We start from the raw sequence: 20,137 nt of genomic DNA, 5'->3' as shown, positions 1-20,137 counted from the left end.
GGCCTAAAAGAAGAGGTAGGTCCACTTCATCTAGCAGTGAACAAACTTGGTAGCTGAACTCCTTAGGTATGAGTGAAGATCTGCCTACAGACTGTTTACCATCTCTTGCATTCTGTTTTTATTGTTAAGAAATAACACAGGTCCATCAAAGAGTTAGCCGCTTTAATGCGATTAGAAGGATTTAGCAGCACAGCAAATGGCTTATTTTTTGTTCACCATCTCAATAACTCTTTGACAGGTATCGAAGAAGAACTTGATGGAGATAGTGAAGAAACTGATGATTCACGTGGATAAAGCTGAAGGGACGACGTATCGGGACGAGTTGCTGACCAAAATCATAGATATTTGTAGTCAATCCAATTATCAATATATCACAAACTTTGAATGGTTAGTGTTTTTATGTGTCCACTTTGAAATCATCAGCAATGGTAATGCATGATGGTCTGCTAATAAAATTGTGTCCCTTTCACTTCCTGTAGGTATATCAGCATTTTGGTGGAACTGACCCGACTGGAAGGCACACGGCATGGGCATCTTATAGCAGCTCAGATGTTGGACGTAGCTATCAGAGTTAAAGCTATTCGTAAATTTGCAGTTTCTCAAATGGCAATGCTTCTGGACAATGCTCATCTCATAGCCAGCAACACCCAGAGAAATGGAATCTGTGAGGTGCTTTATGCTGCTGCTTGGATATGTGGGGAGTTCTCTGAGTAAGTTTTGCAAACGGAAAGCTGGACGCCCTTTCAGTGGCTTGTTTTCAAGTGGAGATTCAGGTCACTATTATTCTTTTCTGTGGATTAAGTGTTGCATACTAGACTTGATTTCCATTCCGTTATTAAACAAAAACATAACCTCACTGATGTGAGTGGTGAAGTACAGAATGGCAGGAAGGTAGCTGGACTGCTAGACCCAGACTGTCCATAGAGTCGGAACTTAAAAATGCAACGAGTGCTCAGTTAGTGGAGAGAACGCTGCACTTCTATAGGCAGAAGCTGAAGTGCCCCCCACACACACCACCACTCGCGCACACACACCCTTTTTGGTTTGTTTTTGTGTTTTTTTTCTGATAGGCTAAAGCTGTAAATTCTGTGTCGTGTTATTACTGCAGTCTGGAAGGGGAAAATATGCAGATAGCAAATGCTTACGTATTTGTAGCCTGTCCTATCTTTCTGCAGTACTTTGTATTGCAACCAAGATTTTCAACATTTCATCAGACAGAAGAATTAAGCTTTCTCCGTTGCTGTCTCTTTTATCGGTCCACTCTGTCTTTTTAGACACCTCGAGGAAGCAAACCAAACTTTAGAAGCAATGTTGAGGCCTAAAGTTACAACTCTACCAGGCCACATCCAGGCGGTTTATGTCCAGAACATGGTGAAGCTCTATGCATCCATCCTACAGCAGAAAGAGCAATCTGGGGAGAAGGAAGCAGCTCAAGAAATTACACAGCTGATGATTGAGCGTTTGCCTCAGTTTGTACAGAGTGCAGATCTAGAAGTTCAGGAGAGGGTAAGAGAACAGAATTACCGTGGTATTCAGCATACAAAATCTGTCATTTGCATTGGTTGCATGTATGTAATTCTCTGTGGATGTGCACACATGCTTTGTAAAACAGCGTTATCAATGGAACGTTGGTTTTATTCTGTGCTTTGTGTGACTCAGTAAAACAGACACTGTAGAATTAAAGAAGTGGGAAGAGTGGTGACATTTCCTGTCAGAGCCTGGATCTAATTCCAGTTTAATACTGTCTCTGAAGACTGCTTGCAAGAGTTTCACTCAAAAAGATTTAGTTTATGATTATGCAAGCATGAATGTCATTTAGCATGAATGTCATTTAGCATTCATTTGTATGCTTTCAATAGCATGAAACATCTGACAAACTTGAAGTCCATCTTCCAAGGTGGCAATTCAGAATGATATAAGGTGGCTACAGTGATTTGGTGATGTGCTAATAAGTTAATTAAAAAGAGCTGCCTTAAATATTGATGCCTGAAGTAGATTCCCAGGGCAGTCATATTCTAAAACAAGCTGCCCTTATGTACATCAGAAATAACCATTGGGTGGAAGGTGAAAGAGATGAAGACCATTAACTGTAGTGTCTGGAAAAACAGAACATAATTCTCAAAGCTTTACTGTGGCTTGCTTAACTTGTCAGGCTTATATGGAGAATTCAATTTATTTTGGTTTTATGTGCAATATAGATTAAAAATAGCAAATGGTTACTTTATAGTAAAACATGATTAACTCAGCAGGAGATTCTCATTTGCATCCAGTGCTAAAAATGCTATGCGCTGCCCAATCTAAATGGGGAGCGGGAGAGAGGCTGTGCAGACAGGTGGGTGCTTCTGTGCTACATGACAAGTGCCCACAGTGAACCATAAAGAGTGGGACTACAGCCTCCTCAGCCCAACCCCACTACTCATTCCTTGATAAACCTACATTTTTGCTTTCAGTGTTCTTTTCATTAAAAAAAATAAAAAAAATCCACTTCTGAAAATCCAGTCTACTATGCACTTGGTTCTAGAACAAGCATTTTGTAAGGCCAAGTAAATAATACTGTATCCTATGGGGGAGAGAGAGGCACCTGTATTTTGGGTTGTATATTCAAAGCAATAATGAATTGGATGCAACTGGAAGAGAGGGTCCTGGATCTTTAACGTTTGCTCAAAACCTGTAGTTTATGGTGCTTCCCTTAATTCCCTCAGTGCAGTAGTCAATAAAGTTATCTTTTGGTGACTTCTCTTGCAATTGGGTTTTGGTTCAGTTGTTGATATTAGTTTTGAAATTACTTCTCCACTTGTTTTTTAGGCTTCTTGCATCTTGCAGCTAATAAAATATATTCAGAAGCTACAAATAAAAGAAGTACCTGTAGCTGAGGAAGTAATAGCCCTGTTTGCTGGTGAGCTGAACCCCGTAGCTCCTAAAGCACAGAAAAAAGTCCCAGTTCCTGAGGGGTGAGTTTCCTTCTCTCTCCCAAAGCCTTATTTAAATTTGTAAACTCTTAAACTAAGCATATGACTGGAAACACTGAAATACTCAAAGCTTCTGAGTAACGCTATATGTCTGTGTTCACTGTAATTCTTACAAGCTTGGACCTTGATGCCTGGATCAATGAACCTCCATCAGACAGTGAGTCTGAGGATGAAAAGCCCAAAACAATTTTTCATGATGAGGAACAAAGGCCTTCCAGACACAAACAGCCAGAAATAGATGAAGAGGAGCTGGCCAGAGTGAGTGAAGTTCAGAATGCTTTTTTCTTTATGTAACTCATTAATGAAGTTGAAAGTGCCGCTAAAGCAGTTGGAGCTGTTGTTGTGGATTCTCCATATGCAGCTGGGAGCACTCGGCTTTGTACAGCTTGGGGAATCTGATGATTTGATGTGAACAAAATTGAAGTATTTGAATCCAGATATCTTCCAGAAAAAGAAAAATCTATTTTTTGGGGGGGGGGGGCACACTTTTGAAAATACACCTGATATAACGTTCTTCTGGAAGCCTCGCTTGCCTATTTTGTCCAAATGGAAACAAGATCTTATAAAAACTTGGCCCTTGCTAGTTCTGAGCTGTTCTAAAAACCTGATGTGTAAACTGTGATGTATATTGTTCTGAGTGCTGTGGAGTAGATGTTTTGTAAAAGTTTATGATCACTTAATGAATTTTTTGATTGATGGGAGAGTATGGGTTTATTCTGTGCGAGTGCACTGTCTCTTCCCTGCAGAATTTACATCTTGCAATTAACTTAAGCTCAGGGTGCTAAGGATGGACACGTGCTGAGCTCTGCAACTAGTTTTTTGTTACATACCTCCGCCGTTCATCTACCTTTTATTTTATCTCCCCCTACAAAAAAGGCCTCTATCAGCACAAAAAGAAACAGCTAAAAGCTTAGTACCTTTGATCATAGACTTCAGCACGTTCTGTTCATTACTATGCGATATGACTCTTCCCAGTAGTGATAACACCTCTCCTGCTTCTGACCTTTTTCCTATTTTGATGGAGAAAATTCTTTATTGACAAGAATCCTTACTTCTTCCTCTCTGTTGCAAAAACGAGGATAGAAACAATTGAACTGCCATCAAAATCTGGTATTCAGGAAGTTACTATCTCTAGTCCAGACTCAGAACATCCTTTCTTTACCTTTTGAGCAGTTTTAGTACTTTTATTTATATCCCAGCATGTCTGGTAACTACAAAGCTCAACAGCTGTTTATTATAATCAATCTGTTTCACTGTAGTCTTTGCAAGTAGTTTTGCAATGTTCCACATATTCAGGGAGATCACACGTTGCACTCTGATGCCTTTTATCTGTCTCTGCTTATAAACAAACATTATAACTACTACTACTACTACTATTATTATTATTTTTGTTTTACTTTCAGCGTCGAGAAGCCCGGAAACAAGAACAGGCAAACAACCCATTTTATATTAAAAGCTCTCCTTCCCCGCAGAAGGTGAGTGAGTCTGACTGAAAATCTATTGCTGTCCTCTCACGTAATTGTATGAAGGCTCTCTGAATGTCAGAGCTGCCCCTTCCCTCTGGGAAATTTCTGATTGCTTCCACTGCAGTTGTGATCGCTTGATACCCTAGCAGTTGGAGTGTTTACCTACAACTGTTTTCATAAGCCTTGTCTTTGTTGAGAAACCCACAAATGACCTTCTATCGTAAGAGCAGCCAGCTTTCAGTGGATCTCCAGTGGACCTCCAGTTTAGAACTAAATGCTGCAGAGATACTCTTGTCCTTCATGCCCCTGTCTGACAAATTCCTGTGCAGGTGGTTTGCCCCAGCTCTGGGGGATGGAAGGGTTCAGATTGCCAAGCACTTCATATAGAGCAGTGCAGGGAGAATGCAGTAACACTTTAAGGTCAGTAATTAATAGCCAATCCAAAACATGCCGGCTTAAACATGCAGTGTGTTTTCTGGATCAAAAGGTCACTGCAGTTTTTCTTGCCACTTCCTTTTTATTCTCTCACCTCTTTGGGGACGCAGCCTGTTTTATCTCCTTTATACCATAAGCACTGCCCCATTTCCTTCAACCTAGGTCTCGTAATTTGTCCTTTGAAGTGGCAAGTTACTACCAATCAAACACAAAATGAAAAGTTTTCAAAGAGTCGTAACAAGCCTTTTTCATGACTGTGGCAGAGTTAAAACACTACAGCTAGAAGTAAGGTCTTGCAGAATAGTTACCAATTGGCTCTAAAATAAATACACTCTGCTGCCCGATGGGGTTTAGTACTGAACTGTTTTGAAATGTGTCTGTATAGATATATATCTGATGATGCTCAGAATATAACAAATTTTCATTTGCCCAGCGATACCAAGACACTCCAGGTGTGGAACATATACCTGTGGTCCAGATCGACCTTTCTGTCCCCTTAAAAGTTCCAGGTAAGTGCAGCTAATCTTTGCAATGCATTATAGAAATTCAGTTAAGCAAAACTAATAGTTCCTTCTTAGTTTTTAAGGGCAGGGAGCATGCTTCCATTAGATTCTTAAATATCTCTCCTTAACTAATGTGCATTTGAGAATACAACTCGGCCTGAGAGAGAACCAGTATTTTCACAGAAGTGCTCTGCAGTCTGAGTGTACTTCCTCTCAAGACAGTATTAAAAGTAACTCTGTGATTAAGCATGTTGTACAGCCAAGTCTGCAACATAAACTAATCACTGTCCCGTGTAGGAAACAGTCACATTTGGCATGTTTTAAAGGGCTGCCTTAGAGCTGATTTGTTACGTAAAGTACCAACGTTTAGCCCATCTTTGTAATCCGCTTAATGTGGATGAGAATCAGAGAGCAGGATAGAGCTCTGTCCTATTTTTGAAGAGAGATGGAGTGTAGTAGCAAAGCTCCTGCTAGAAGGAGATGCTTTGTGAGATGATGTGGAACTGTAGAGAAGTGTTGATCCTTCTGATTCTGAGAAGCTAGAATCAAGGTTCACTCCTAACATATTGTTGCAGTGATCAGTGTTCATGTGGACTCTAGCCTGAAAGCAGTTTGGCTTCCTCTGCAGGAATGCCTATGTCTGACCAGTATGTGAAATTGGAAGAAGAGCGAAGACATAAACAGAAGCTGGAGAAAGACAAGAAAAAGAAAAAACAGAAAAAGGAGAAGAGAGGTAAACATCACCGCCATAACTCTCTGCACACAGAGAGTGAGGAGGATATTGCCCCAGCTCATCATGTTGATATCATCACAGAAGAGATGCCAGAGGTTAGTTGCCTGTTTGTGATGGTCTGAGCTGCAGGGCTTCTCTTCGTGCTTTTCTGAAGAGATTCCCCCTCCTTCCCTCTCCCCCCCCTCCACCCCCCAAGCAAATTGTCAACCAGTCTGGATTGTTGCAGTCCAAGAACTCTGATTTCTTGCAAAGCTGTTTAAGAAATGATTGATTGAGATAGTCCTAAGCCATTCTCTGCAGGGGGAGAAATGATTGCCTTTTTGTGTGCAAAAAGATGAAAAATGCCACTGAAGCTATTAAAAAACAATAAGCATCTCTGCTATAAAAGTAACGCTGTCCAAATAGCCGTTTCATTTATTATGCTTTGCTGCCTCACTCTGACATTAACTTGCTGTCTAGTCAGCAGGTTTGCAGCTGATTATAATTAATTGCACATGTTAATGATGTAATCTGTATTTGTTCCTAAAACTACTTTTAATCAAAACCAAACAGCAGCAATTCAAATCCTGCAGTTTGCGAAGAATGGTTTTCTTTTCTAAATTAATCTTATAACTAGATGCTGCATTCAACTGCACTGTTCGTATAGCTTATTTTGCCTGAACGCAAGCTGGCCTATTTCGTGCTTAGCAATCTAACAAGACTGATTTGGGGAGATGTAGAACTTTAGCTTTAAAATTGCTTGTGGTTTACTACTTTAGTGGATGGTCTCTTTCTCTCTCCTGCAGAATGCATTGCCCAGTGATGAGGATGACAAAGATCCTAATGATCCATATAAGGCACTTGATATAGATCTGGATAAGTAAGTGACGGTTTCGTATGTGAATTTACTTAATTATTAACCAGAATGCATGAGGGCTAGTCTGGGGCAAAAGAGGCAAAGGCACTATCTACAGTTCATTAGGTGAGAAGACTAGTCTCTCTCCATGTCTTAGATGTAATCTTAGCTGATCATCCAGTCTGGGTTTCCGTTATGTACTGGTAGTTCCTACTGCAGCATAGATGCTGAAAACTAAACTGCTAAAATAGTGGGAGTTTTGGGGGGGAGGTGTGGGGGAGGAGATGGGAATTTTTTGAATGAATGGATTCTGAAAGCAAAAGCGGCATAGTTGGGACTGGATTTAAGTGAGCCAGTCCGGTGAGCTTTTGGGTGTGCTGATATCTCTTTGATCCAACCCACGTTGGCACTGAAAACGTGACCTGCATTAGTCTGTGTGCATCTCAGAATCAATATACCCACAGCAAACCTGCATGCTGTGTGTTGTGTGAATTTGGGCAGTAACGACCAATCTGTAGCATCTCCGATGCGTGCGGACCTTTAGGGTAATGCCACAATCGAAATGTTGTTTTAATATGATTGAGTGAGCTCCACACCGTAGCTTTGTTGACCGGACTCTGGTCGCCATTCAGCCAGTGGAGCTGTTGCAGTACTGGTGCCCCAGGCTACAGTGCAGCAGACCCTGAAGCCGTGCAGACCACCTGATGATTAGAAGCAGACTGTTAAATAAGCACATGGAGGTTGTCTTTTTTTTTAATGCTTCCTGTAGGGCTTTAAAGACTGTCTATCTACAGCCAGCATACACACATGCTCCGTGGTGCTTAAGCAACTTTAAAGTCTATTTCACTGTCCACAATTCTCAAAGAAATCTGTATGAGTTGGGCAGCACAGTTCCTTTAAAAAATGTGAGGTAGTGTGTTTAATAAGCAAAAGAGGAACAGATTTGGAAGGTGCCCCCTTCCCCCCACCCCGAATTGGCCACGTTCCTCTCTGAGTCTGTAGGGGACAAATATATAAAAGCAAATGAATTTATAACAGTAGAGTTGGTGTTTGCATGAGAAGCCTGAACAGCATAGAAAACACTAAGCAGTTTCTAAATGTTGTGCTCCAGGAGGCATCTTTGGGCTTTTGTATTGTTTCCATCCATTCTCCTCCTGTTTCACATGAGTCGCTGTGCTCTCCTGTCACGTTATCTCATATCTCTGTCCTCTCTCTTTCTTTCTGTGCTTGCACTGCTCTGTCTGTGTCACGCTCACATGCAGTCTGGTTTCAGGGAAGCCTTCCAGGTAAGAATATATCACTAAGTGGTTGGCCTTCTTTGTAAGGTTGGTTGGTTTCAGTGGACAGCATAAATACTCGAAGGGTCATGATACGATTGAAATCGTTGACCCTCACGTTTGTGCGAGACAACTTCATTGTTGACTTGCGGTTGCCACCCCTGTTCCTGTGCAGGTGTATGTGAAATAGTTTTGAAATGAGATCTGCTTACTGTTCAGACAGATGTGATCTTGCTGGCCTTTAGTGTGTCTGTTTTAAAGTAAAAACGGATCAAGTCCGGCACGTCTTACAACATAAGCAAAAAATTGAGGCGAGTGAGACCAAAAGAAATCTTCCTGAACTGGTGTTTGGTGCTCAGACATGAAAATTGATGTTAGCAAAAGTTTTAGAAAAAGAAGCAATCAGTGGGCTTTTTCCTCACTGATTTCTAGACAGTGTTTGACAAGAATGGAGAAATTTCTGAGATGGCTTTTTTTCTCTCCAAGTAATAGATTTTGGACACTATGTAAATCTGAACTACCAGCCATGCTTTTGGAAACAGTTATCTGAAATAAAATGCACCTTTTTAATGTAATGGTTGAACACAGATTCAGAACATAAACTTCCAAAATGAAACGATTCATTGTTTAAAATCTTTTCCAATCAGTTACCTATTCACTGATAACAGAAACCATGCCTTTCGAGGGCTGTTTGAGCCAGCCAGTCAGTTCACAGCTTGAATTGCCACACTATTGCAAATGCTTTCTCCTGTTTTACTTTTCTGCTCTTCCTTTGAGAGTGGTTTCGTAGACATGCAACATAATGCTGTGTGCCTGTATTCTTCTGTAAGTGTTATTCAGCCTGCAAGTGTGTAGTTACCATTTTAAGGGTGTTTGGGTCTTAGCAAGAGCTAAGCTCTCAGTCACCTGCAAAATGTTTCTATCAACTTCTAATCCATGAGTGCAGTGCTACAGTTGCATAAATAAACCTTTCTTGGGGTACAAAAATATGCAGTGTTTGAAATTTTGGGGCCCAGCTGTTTATAAACAAAGCTTACCGTGTCCTGGAAGTTCAGCACATAATCCGGGCTGTGGGAGAGACTGTCCCACATATGGGAGACTGTCCAACATTACCTCACGAGGGTAATGGTGTCTCTATTTTTAAGACCCTTAGCAGACAGTGAGAAGCTGCCAGTGCAGAGACACAGAAATGCTGAGAACCTGAAGTCACCAGACTCAGAAGCTCCCCTTGCAGAGAAGAAGAGCAAGAAACCCAAAAAGAAGGAAAAGAAACACAAAGAAAAAGAGAGAGACAAAGGAAAGAAAAAAGAGAAAGAGAAAAAGGTAGTAGAGGAAGAAGAAGAAAAAAAGGTAATTCTCCAAGACATGCATTCTGTTAGAAAATGCTGTTCTAGGCTGTATATATTGCTGGGTGTTTTGTGTTTCGGTTGTCAAATGTGACTGTTCCTAAACAACAAACAGCTGAATGTTTTCAATTTTTCTTTTCCTTAAATTGCTACTACCATAACTGCATGTGTTTAAAGATTTCTGTTACTAAAAGTAAAGCTTAGCCTTATCAGCAGACTTCAGCTTACAGCAGCTTCTGCTGCAGATCTTCTGGATCTAATTTCCAAGTTGAGTTCGTTGATATTTTGTCAGTTTTTAAAGCAGGGAACTCTCTTTAGTGAAATATCTGGAACTCGCCTTCATACTATATCCTGCCCCCATATGTTTTGGGATTTTTTCAGCTAAAACTTGGCATTAATTGGCAGTTACTCTGAAGACTCAACTATCCTTTTTGTAAACCAGTCTACAGAGATGCAAGTTTCCTCTAAGTCACAGCCCACGTGCTTTAAATGCCTGTAGATGTTGCAGTTTTTAGGGGAACTCAGTCTTCAGCATATCTGGCATTTGCTGCCACCTCTACTAATGGTTTCAGGCATTCTAGATGTGTCCTTTAGGAACTTAGACTTTGAGCAACTGATTTTGCAGGAGCCCTCAAATAGTTGTTGGATGTAAATTTGCAATTACTATCACCTATGTCCAGATTTTAAATGTGCTGAAAGGCTAAAGTTAAGCTCCTTGAACTATTTGCTCCTAAATCCATTACAGCATCTCTCTTTGTGAGCATTTTGGAGATGCATTTCCATGAAAGCTTTATGTTTTAATTTAATAAATGAATTTTTTAAGAGTAGTATCAAAACAACCGCAATGGTTTTCTTTTCTCTTGGATTTCAGGGGGAAGACTTGGATTTCTGGCTCTCCACTGCTCCACCACCTGCCTCCACTTCCCAGCCACAGGTAGACATCTTACGTGTCACAAGAAACTTTTTCTGATCTTAGTCTTAGCTGTGATACGAGTGCCTTGTCACGCTGCAGGAGAGAAGGGACAGACAGACTTCATCTCCTCAACTTATTGCCATGAAGCAGTGGAATTTTATCTCGCCAGTTGACAGGCGCTAACTGGAGGTTTCAAGCTTTCTCTACTGTGCAGATCAGTGAAACACAGCTACAGGCTGTGATGGGATTTGAATTATTATCAACTAAGGATTTATTTCCTAGTGTGAACTAGGCACTAGCAGTATTAATAGATCTGAGAGATCTAGATCTATGAGATTTCATGTAGATCAACAGAAAAATATGAGTTTTGGTGGGAGAATTTTGACAAAGAGACAGGGAATATAAAAGTTCTGATTCCTTCAAGGAGATCTGTGTTTTGTTCTGGAGTGATCATGTTTGCCAAGTTTCAGAGATCTCTAATGAAAGGCTTTGTACCATGTTAGTCTAATATAGTTCTTGAAACAACAGGAGGGTTTTTACAGAGGGGGACAGCAGGGGAGTATCACTGTTGAGATTTCTTTTTGGCTGGGATTCAGCTGTTTTGACTGTGTTCAGTTAGTGTCATAACCCTTCTGATCATCTGTGCAGAGCGAGCCTGAAGTGAGTGCTGCTGTTGTGGCTGAACCTGAAGGGGTAAAAAAAGAAGAAAGGGAAGAGCGAGAGGAAGAGGAGGAGGAGGATGAAGGAAAGGTAAGTGGTTTAAGTTGTTGACACCTTTAGCCATGTTTTTCTCATGTTCCTCATAAATAAGCTCATGGGGATTACCAGCAGCGCTCTATTCGGTGCAGTGACCATCTGCAAGTAGGCAGCAGTGGGCATTATGTCCTTTGGGAGCTCTCATCACTTCATAACGAGAGGTTTGGTTGTTCCCTGAACCAAGGATCAGCTAGCAGTTTCAAGGCTGTGCTTCAAGTCAGTTGAAGAGATTTGGCCTTCTGTCGCCTGCTGTGAGTTAAGGCATGGCATCTGACTGTGAAGCAGGGTGCAGGGGTGTACTGGGACTCAACACAGAATGGTTAGTGGGCTGTAGGAATGAGGGCTCTGTTTCAGACTTCTACAGTAGCAGGAAACTATGCTCCGTCTTCCAGGAGGTTGCTTCCTGTGTGTGGAGTGAGAGCCAAAGAGTTGAAGTGTTGGTAGAGGGCTCATGATGTGGTGTCTGGAAAGATGGGGGTTTCTTTTAAGGGTTTGTTGTAGTTTCTTATTCTTTTTGGTAGAAATCCTCCAAGCATAAGAAGAAAAAGCACAAGAAAGAGAAAGAAGAGAAGTCCAAGGATAAAAAGAAATCCAAAAAGAAGCATCATCACAGTGAGGAGGAGGCAACAGAGTCAGTACAGAATGGAACACTAGATGATGAACCACTACCAGTGAGTAGCTCTGCGCTGGCAACTCTAGCCTTGGGGAAGAGGCAGGAGCTAAACAGTGTTTGGGGGAAGGAGGATGACACTTCACTTCAGAGAATTTAGTTCTGTTGTACTGTGACTGTAATTTCTTTCTTGTTTTTTCAGCCTATGTCCAGTTACCGCCTTCTTGCTGAAAATCCTTACATTAAAATGGTGAGCTTTTTGGTGTTCAAATACAAATAACTTCCTCTCTCTTTTCCTTCTCTCAGAAAAGAAGGGAATACCCTACATAATACTCAGAATAATATAGCAGTTTACGTAGACACCATTTAACGGAAGAGCTGTTTAAATCCCAGCAGCTAGAAAACTAACAAGGTTCCATCCCCATTCCTTTGGTTGTCTCGCTTAACCAGTTTTTTGAGCTGATATTTTCCCACTGCTCAGCAGTACTGTAGAGCTCATCACCAGTGTGCTTTTCATTATCCTATAACTGTGTCAAATTACCTACTCTTTGAAGCTTGCCATGTTCTGGTGCTGTGCTGTTTGAGGTTTCTAAAGCATCTCTGAGATTTTTTTTATTATTATTTTTTTTCCCCCTTCATTTGCAGACCTACGATATTCAGGGAAACCTGCAAAATGACAGTCAAGTTACTGTCTCTGTTATCTTTGAGAACAAAAGCACTAGCTTCCTGAAGAGCATGGAACTAAATGTCCTGGACTCTCTCAACACTAAAATGCTTCGACCAGAAGGGTCATCAGTACACGATGGGATACCTGTGCCCTTCCAGCTACCCCCTGGTATGACAAGCTTTGTGCAGGGTTCTTGGAATATGTTTAGTCCTGCACTGCCCTCCTGTGGAAAGAATTGTTTGAGCTTCTTACTATTTTCTAGAAAGACATGTCCCTCTGCCTGGGTGTTCATTACGCTTTCACACAATTTGTTGAAGGTAAACCTTTTGACAGTATGGCTATAAGCACAGGTGGGTCTGTATAGCAAGAGCAAAGTCTGATGTAGAACTGGGAGTCCGAGTGTCCAAGTTTTTTTTCGCATTACCGCATGCTGGCACACCTTGGAACATGCCAATATCACCAGCTACAGGCATCCCAAAATCATGAGAAGAACTTTGCCATGAGATTTAAAATGAAACAAAAATATAGACGGATTTCTTTCATGCTGGTCCTTGAACCATTAGAGTCTACTCCGGATTTATTCGCAAGCTTTTGTCCACTATTTTAATGACAGAGGTCATTTGCAGTGAAAGTTTGCAATAAGTACCTAGTCACTTGAATGGGGAGCTGAGCCATTAAGAAATACTGGACACTAAGATGAAGGATAAAGGCAGGACCTAGTACAGTTGAGTCACTGAACTACTTTCAATTTCCCTTTCTTTGTAGATGAGTTGATTGGAATACTGAAACACCTCACAGAAGTTTTCTGGGATTTAGTGATTTCTAGAATGCTTTCCATGGAAAGCAATGGGATCATATTTTTTTTCATTCTGTATAAGGCAGTTCTTGACATAGGCTTATAGATTAAAAGAAAAACATTAGAAACAATTATTTCTGTTAATTATTTGGAAAGTCATATATCTTTCAGTTATACAAATTGTGTAAACATATTGCCCCTGTGACACGTTTTGCACAGGTACTGGCTCAATAACCTCTACCAAAAGCCAGCACTGTTGCTCTTCAGAGACTCAAAAATTAAGTGCTGTAGCACTTTTAATTCACAAGAGGAGTTGTGCAGATAACTCCATTCCAGCTCCTCGGAAAACTTCACACTTAGTTGGGTGAAAAATGGTCAATACATAAAGCTTAACTCCTAGCGGTCAGTTTAGTCTAGTCACTACTTAGACATGGAAATCATTTTCTGACCTGACTTCTCCCTCTCTTCTCTTCATGCTAGGAATCTCTAATGAAGCCCAGTTTGTGTTTACACTTCAGAGTATTGTTATGGCTCAGAAGTTAAAAGGAACACTGTCCTTTATAGTCAAAGTAAGTGGAACTTTAAACTCCGTGCTTCTGCTTCCTTTGGAACTGCATAAGGGAGCTTGACATGAGTGGAAGGCACTGCTTTAGAGCTTCTCTTAGGCATCATTTCATCTCTGCTGCACCAGCCCATTCTGTGATGTGAGAAGTATTTTACATGGCATCTTGTGCAAAGAGTGTCCTGAGTTACTACGTAAGCATGTCCTAAATTGTCATTCCTGGCAGCGTGCGAGCAATGCAGCCTGAAACATTTGCCACCTTGTCAGCTAGAAAAATCACTGCAGTGATGTATCTGCCAGGAAAGAGGAGGAGGGCAACCAACTAGCAAGAGATGCAACCCAGAGTCTCAATAACCCAAAGATCAGTTGGATACTGCTTCCTGGGACAGGGCTGGAAAAAATAGTAATAAGAATTAAGATAGAACTAATAGGGATGGAAACTGAGCAAGAGTGGGGTTAGCTGGAGGCATTGTTTATAAGTATTGACCTGGTTTGAAGAATGTGTGAGTTTCTAATCTTATTTCAGTAAAACTATTAGTCAAGGAACTACATGAACGGCTCAAAGGAAGTGAATGGAGGCAGAGTCAAAAATTACCTGTTTTAAGAGCTTCTTCAAAATAGTAAATCAGTCCTATTTCTAGTACTTGAGAGTTGGGAAGTACTGATTTATTATTTTGCTTGGGAAATAGTGAACTGTAATACCGCATCTTCGAGTGCTGGTGTAAATTGAATCTGCTTGATATATTTCAGCAGGGTGAGATTGAAAATGTAGCCAGATCCATCCAGTTATGTGTCCTTTTACTGCTCTAGGTGTACGCATCAAACTCCCTGCCCAAATTTTGTGTCTCGGAGTGGCATTATGTTGTAGCATGGTGGTCACCCCCCTCCTCAAACTGATCCTTCAGGACCTGACAGGGTATATCAAAGGGAATCGAGCCTTAGTAGTCTCATCTGCGCCTGTTCGGTAGATGGGGGTGGTACCTCCTCTTGCTGCCTCGGGGCTCCCATTCATCTCCTTTCCTTTGACCTGTTGCAGAATGATGAAGGTTCAACCCATGAAAAACTAGATTTCAAATTGCACTTCAGTTGCGCTTCATACTTGATCACGACGCCTTGCTATAGGTAAGTGCCATCCAGGAGGCACCTCACAACATTGGTGCTTTTGCCACCCATATGAAGCTGAGCTTTGGCTGCAGGCCGTCTCTGCAAGATACGCAGCATGCTTTTGACTTTGGCTGCTCATGATCGCTTTTGTTACAGTTCTCTTCTGTAATGTCTGACTTTTAAAATCTGTCCGCCAATTTGTTTCAAGTGATTTTGAAGAAGGGGCATTGCCCCGCAGGCTAGCAGATGTGATGTGGAAGTAGTGGTGTTTGAGATCATAGGGTTCTCCAGTGCAGTCTGGAGTATGGTTCCCATGTTTGCTCTAACCCCCTTTTCCTACTAGAACTTAGTAGTACTTGGACTTCTGCATCCTGAGATATCTTAAGGTCTGCATGGGGCTAACGTGGCAGATTTCACTTGAATTTGTAGCACAAGTGTTTACTTTTCTTCCTGTTTTGCAGTGATGCTTTTGCCAAGCTCCTAGAGTCTGGGGACCTGCACATGAGTTCTATTAAAGTAGATGGAATTAGCATTTCTTTCCAGCATCTACTGGCAAAGATCTGTTTTCATCATCATTTTTCAGGTGAGTAGTCTTCAGCGCAGAACCTTCCGCAAAATTTCATGTTCTGAAACTTCTCCTGTGCTTGGAGAGAGTGCAACACTCTGTGGTCTCGATGTCAGAACAAGATGCCCAGATTAAATAAATCTGGGAGAGGAATTTTTGCCAATTTTGTAATATATCGGTGTCCTCAAAGCTTGTGGATGTTGTCGTCTGCCCTCCCCCCCATCCCTTCCCAAAATGAGCTCTCCTTTGGGTCCTTGTGGCTTTTGTCCAGTCCTGAGAGGCACATTGCAGGTATCAAGGGAGTAGCTTGCTTGTAGTTAGGGCTGTAACTGTTCTCCAGAGGATGTCCTTGATCTCCAGCGCTTCATCCTACCTCTTTCCTCTATGTTTTGTTTCAGTAAGGTAGAGATGGTGCTACTTTGAGTTTGGACTGACAAGAAATCCCAATTTAATTGAAACATGGGGATTGAGTAAAGCAAAACAAATGGCTATTTCATCATGTTCTGGCGTATGCGCAAGACGCTGCCTGATTGAAAGTATTTCTAGGGAAGAAATCTACATTCTGACTAGTGTTTTTGCCACAGAACCTTTGCAGCTTACTTAAGACATATGACTAATCTCAGAATTGCAAAATATCCCAGCTAGGAGGAGATCGACACGTACGCCATGTTAACCCTGGCTCCCTCCTCCCCTCAGTAGAAGTTTCTATTCCTTGAGGCCAGGCAGAGCAGTAGCCCCTCTTCATGGGAAGCAAATGTTATTAAAAAAGTTGCACAATAAATTAAAACTGCTGCTTTCTTTATAGTTGTGGAACGCGTTGATTCTTGTGCATCAATGTACAGTCGTTCTATCCAAGGTCATCACGTCTGCCTACTGGTAAAAAAGGTGAGAGCGTTATAATGATCTGAAACGAGATGCTGAGAGACACTAAATCTGTAGCCTTTCCCTCCCTAAAGGGAAGAGAGAAATATTCCCGTCTAATTCTTCTGGGGACATCATGGGCCATTTGATTCATGTGGCCCATCCAGCAGTCTTGTCCGCGCTGCTGCCTAACCTGTACCTCCTTGATGGTTTCCTGTTGCCCATCCCATACCTGATGGGTAGTAGCAGTGCTGGCAGCTCCCCTGAACTGACCTCTTGTCTAAGCCTGCTTCCTTCCCGTGCAGGAGATACTGTGCAGACTCCCTTGGCTGTTTCTAGTCCGCAGGCTTCCCTGGGAATAGAGTTGTGCCCGCTTAAAGGAGAAGCTAATGGATTTCTCTTTTCTTTTTCTTTCCAAGGGAGAGAACTCCGTATCCGTAGATGGCAAATGTAGTGATTCCACTCTGCTTAGCAACTTGTTGGATGAGATGAAAGAGACATTGTCCATGTGCTGAATATTCCTTACAAAATACTCCAACTACAAGAAACACACCTAATGTGTAAAGACAAGCAGACCCAAGTGTTAAGTTTCTCCCTCGTACGCATGTACTATCCCGGGGCACGTGCTTTTCAGTTAACTCCACCATTGTTTGCCGTTTAGACATTTTAAGGCTGTATGTTACCTTTTTCTTTCAAAACTTTTTACAAACTGTGGTGTTAACCCTTTCTAGCCCAAAGAGATCCTGGCGACATGACTGGAGGAGGGAGGGAGGGGCGGTATTTATTCAGCAGCTCATGATGATCCCATAAACCTTGCCATCTCTGCAGAGTTGGGGACTAAGCAGAAGTTTCTCAACAGCAGCACAGTCTGTTGCTTGTGCTTATTCCTGGGGAAGGTTGACTTGATCCTTAGCCGTGGAATATGTCTTCAGGGCTGCTGTAGTCGATGTATATTTTTAGCAGAGGCTGGTGCTGGACCTGAAGGCCTCTTTTTTTTTTTCTAATATAATTGTTGTTGTTGTTGTTCTCTCAAGCGCAGAAAGATCCATTGTGATCAGCATATAAACATCCTCCATCTCCTAGGGCTAATCTAAATGAGCCTGGTGAGAATTGGGACGTTTTGGAGTTTCTGTTTATAGTAGTTGCCTTGAGCCTTAACCTTCTTCTAGTGACAGTTGAAAGAATAGAGGGTGAGTGCGTAAAACACAGGCTGAAAGCATTGCTGTTCGGTTATCTGCTCCCGTTCCCCCCCCTGTTCCCTCCCTTCCCCTCATGAGATCTATCATGCCTCCCCCCTTTGAGCAGTCTCTGCTAATACATTTTATGAGTCCACCTAATTTCACATTCCTGAAAAGTCAGTGTAGCAAGAAACTGGAAATCCAAAGGGGTCTGTTCCTGCTTTTTTTTTTTTCTTTTTTAATCATTTTGCTCACCAGCTGAGGTTGACCACTACCAGGTTAGAGAAATGTCCACGCGCGTAATCCCTTGTACTCCGAACCACACACTCAGCCCCGTTCCCTCCCTCTGTGCTGGGGCATCGGAGAGGCTGCGGCGTTGCGGCAGTCCCCGTGGCTCGCACGGCCTGCGGCTTTGCAGTGGTGGGTGCGGATTTAGCAGCACAAATGCAACTGGGTCCCCACAACGAAGGTGTCCTTGCCTGGATGGATGGGAGGGAGGGGTTGGTGAGGGAGCAGCACAGACTTGTGTTAATGTTACAGGTTACTTTTGAAGGAGGAAAAGGAGAGTCGGCGAAGTGAAGCCCATTCTGCCCTATGGAAATCATGTGGGATCACTGACTGGAAGGGGATGTCCTTGTCCTGTACAAATCTCCTTAATTCATGTCCTTTTCCAGAATCTCTTGCTGTAAATTTTTTTTTTCCCAGTTCTTTCCGTTGCAGTTCCATACCCAGCACACTGAGAACATGCTTGAACGGTTTTACTTTGAGGCACGGGTCAACAACTGTTGGTTGCTATTCCCGAGAGGGCCCCTAGGGAGGAGTTAGGCTTGTCTGCACCTTCCCAGCACCACCACCACTCCAGCAGGTGTCAGCAATGCCCAGTAGACTTTAACGAAAACCCTACGCAGGGAACAGGATAAAGCGTTGATCTTATCCTTTGGGTTAATGTCATGTACTTTAAGCGTGTATTGTGCTCTTTACACTCTTCCCATATTAGGGTGGTTTTTTTAAAGGCTCTGCTGTGGTTTTATTGCTAGGACCAGCTTTGTCTTCTGACTGCACTCGTGTGCTGCAGGAATTCTTTTGCAGCAGGCTTCACTGCTGGTGAAGTGCTAGTCTTTGGTATTGGTCAACCTCCGTTGGTTAGCCAGTTTGTGTATTAGAAACTGAACATATTAAAATTGTCTTAAAGGATAATGTTCCTCGATTAGTGTTTTTTTTTTTAATTCATGGATGAAAACTGTCACTTTAGCATGTAGAGTCTTCTCTTACAGAATCCTGTGCAGTGATTCTAGACTTTTGAAACTGTATGATGTGTTACATTCACAAAATTATTTGCTATCAACATTCCCTTGAAAAGAAAAAGAAAACATACCACAAGCTGCTGTAATGATTTTGTGTCAAGATGATCCAATAAACTTTCAAAACAAAGGTATCTTTTGGGGCTTTTAAGCAGTCATTTTATAAGACTCTTCCAGTTTGTATGTGCTTGAAAATACATTTTGTCAATAGTCTGTTTTGCCAGTCGCTGAAATGCAGATAACCCTGCAATGAACATTGCGTTTCACCACTGTCAGATATTGCAAATGCTGTATACTAACCAAGGGAAACATTTGAGCATCGGGTTGTTTGACGTGGATGTACCCCAGATCTGAAGTGTTCGGGTCTTTTGGGGACTCTGGAGGAAATGAGAAGTTGTTTCAAACAACTGTGCGAGGCAGTTTTCTATCAGCTAGGGCCTGGTTTGCATCAATGAGGGGTGTCCTGCCGGTCCTGTATGCCCAGTATGCATATCGGGTCCTGGTCACATACCTGCTGTGTCAGCGGCAACAGCTCTAAGGCATGAAGCGATTGAGCAGAAAGGAGTCGTTAGCGTGAGACGCTGGAATGGTGCTGTTCTTCAGTAGTTGCATTTTAAACTAGCCTTAATTTTGCAGACACCAAAATTTCTCTTCCTACACATTTTGAATGACTGAGGCTGTCAGTTTTCAGCCTTCCTCTGCAAGGCAGCATCGCAAGCAATAGTTGGCACTAACACAAATTACAAGGGGAAAAAACCTCCTTCAGTTGACCTCAGTTAGAGCTGCCTTCATTTAGTTTTTGTGGATTGCAATTGCAGCTAAGATCTGAGCACTCTGGCAAATCAGAGCCCTGGTCTTAATCAGGTGTCCAGAAACCGAAGAACAGAAGTTGGTCTCCACCTCTGTTTCTTCCTCCCAGCCTGGCATCGCATACAAACTGTGGCAGAAACATGCCAGTATTAATATGAGGCTTAACATCTGGTACTGTCCCACCTGGAACTGAGGCATTTGTTTTTGTTGATACTTGCAGTGCTTGCCAATAAGACCAGAACCTGTGAAAATCAGACTATTACAACAGAAAAGGCCTGGGGAGGTGACAGGCAGGAGCCGACCAGCTCTGCATTGAGGAAAAATCCAGGGCTTGCCCTGACTGCTTGGCCTCGTTATCCCTTGATAAACTCCTGCTGCGGAAGGAAGCAAAGGAAGCAGCAGGTCATTTGTTTTCTGCATTCAGCGCTAACCCAATATTGTAATCCCAGA

General features: G+C 42.1%; 1 protein-coding gene across 2 annotated transcripts in view; it reads left to right on the top strand.

Moving 5' to 3' along the window:
• The window catches only part of AP3D1 (adaptor related protein complex 3 subunit delta 1), a 46,234-nt gene extending 27,223 nt beyond the window's left edge, over positions 1 to 19,011 (top strand). Inside the window, exons 13-32 of one of the 2 annotated variants that reach the window (XM_067312999.1) lie at positions 239 to 387; positions 480 to 710; positions 1,275 to 1,506; positions 2,806 to 2,951; positions 3,086 to 3,227; positions 4,373 to 4,444; positions 5,304 to 5,379; positions 6,002 to 6,201; positions 6,892 to 6,965; positions 9,364 to 9,568; positions 10,436 to 10,498; positions 11,126 to 11,227; positions 11,755 to 11,904; positions 12,046 to 12,093; positions 12,489 to 12,678; positions 13,787 to 13,875; positions 14,905 to 14,990; positions 15,434 to 15,555; positions 16,343 to 16,422; positions 16,818 to 19,011. In XM_067312999.1, the coding sequence (XP_067169100.1) occupies positions 239 to 387; positions 480 to 710; positions 1,275 to 1,506; positions 2,806 to 2,951; positions 3,086 to 3,227; positions 4,373 to 4,444; positions 5,304 to 5,379; positions 6,002 to 6,201; positions 6,892 to 6,965; positions 9,364 to 9,568; positions 10,436 to 10,498; positions 11,126 to 11,227; positions 11,755 to 11,904; positions 12,046 to 12,093; positions 12,489 to 12,678; positions 13,787 to 13,875; positions 14,905 to 14,990; positions 15,434 to 15,555; positions 16,343 to 16,422; positions 16,818 to 16,913 (2,553 nt within the window). In that variant the 3' untranslated portion in view covers positions 16,914 to 19,011. The remainder of the gene's footprint in view (positions 1 to 238; positions 388 to 479; positions 711 to 1,274; positions 1,507 to 2,805; positions 2,952 to 3,085; positions 3,228 to 4,372; positions 4,445 to 5,303; positions 5,380 to 6,001; positions 6,202 to 6,891; positions 6,966 to 9,363; positions 9,569 to 10,435; positions 10,499 to 11,125; positions 11,228 to 11,754; positions 11,905 to 12,045; positions 12,094 to 12,488; positions 12,679 to 13,786; positions 13,876 to 14,904; positions 14,991 to 15,433; positions 15,556 to 16,342; positions 16,423 to 16,817) is intronic. The other variant, XM_067313000.1, reaches the window with a different exon arrangement.
• The last annotated feature ends 1,126 nt before the right edge of the window (positions 19,012 to 20,137 follow it).

This window comes from Apteryx mantelli, chromosome 30 (genome assembly GCF_036417845.1).
Source record: "Apteryx mantelli isolate bAptMan1 chromosome 30, bAptMan1.hap1, whole genome shotgun sequence".
Classification (NCBI taxonomy): domain Eukaryota; kingdom Metazoa; phylum Chordata; class Aves; order Apterygiformes; family Apterygidae; genus Apteryx; species Apteryx mantelli.
The sequence above is the reverse complement of the archived record's forward strand: the minus strand, read 5'-3'. Positions and strand labels throughout refer to the sequence as shown.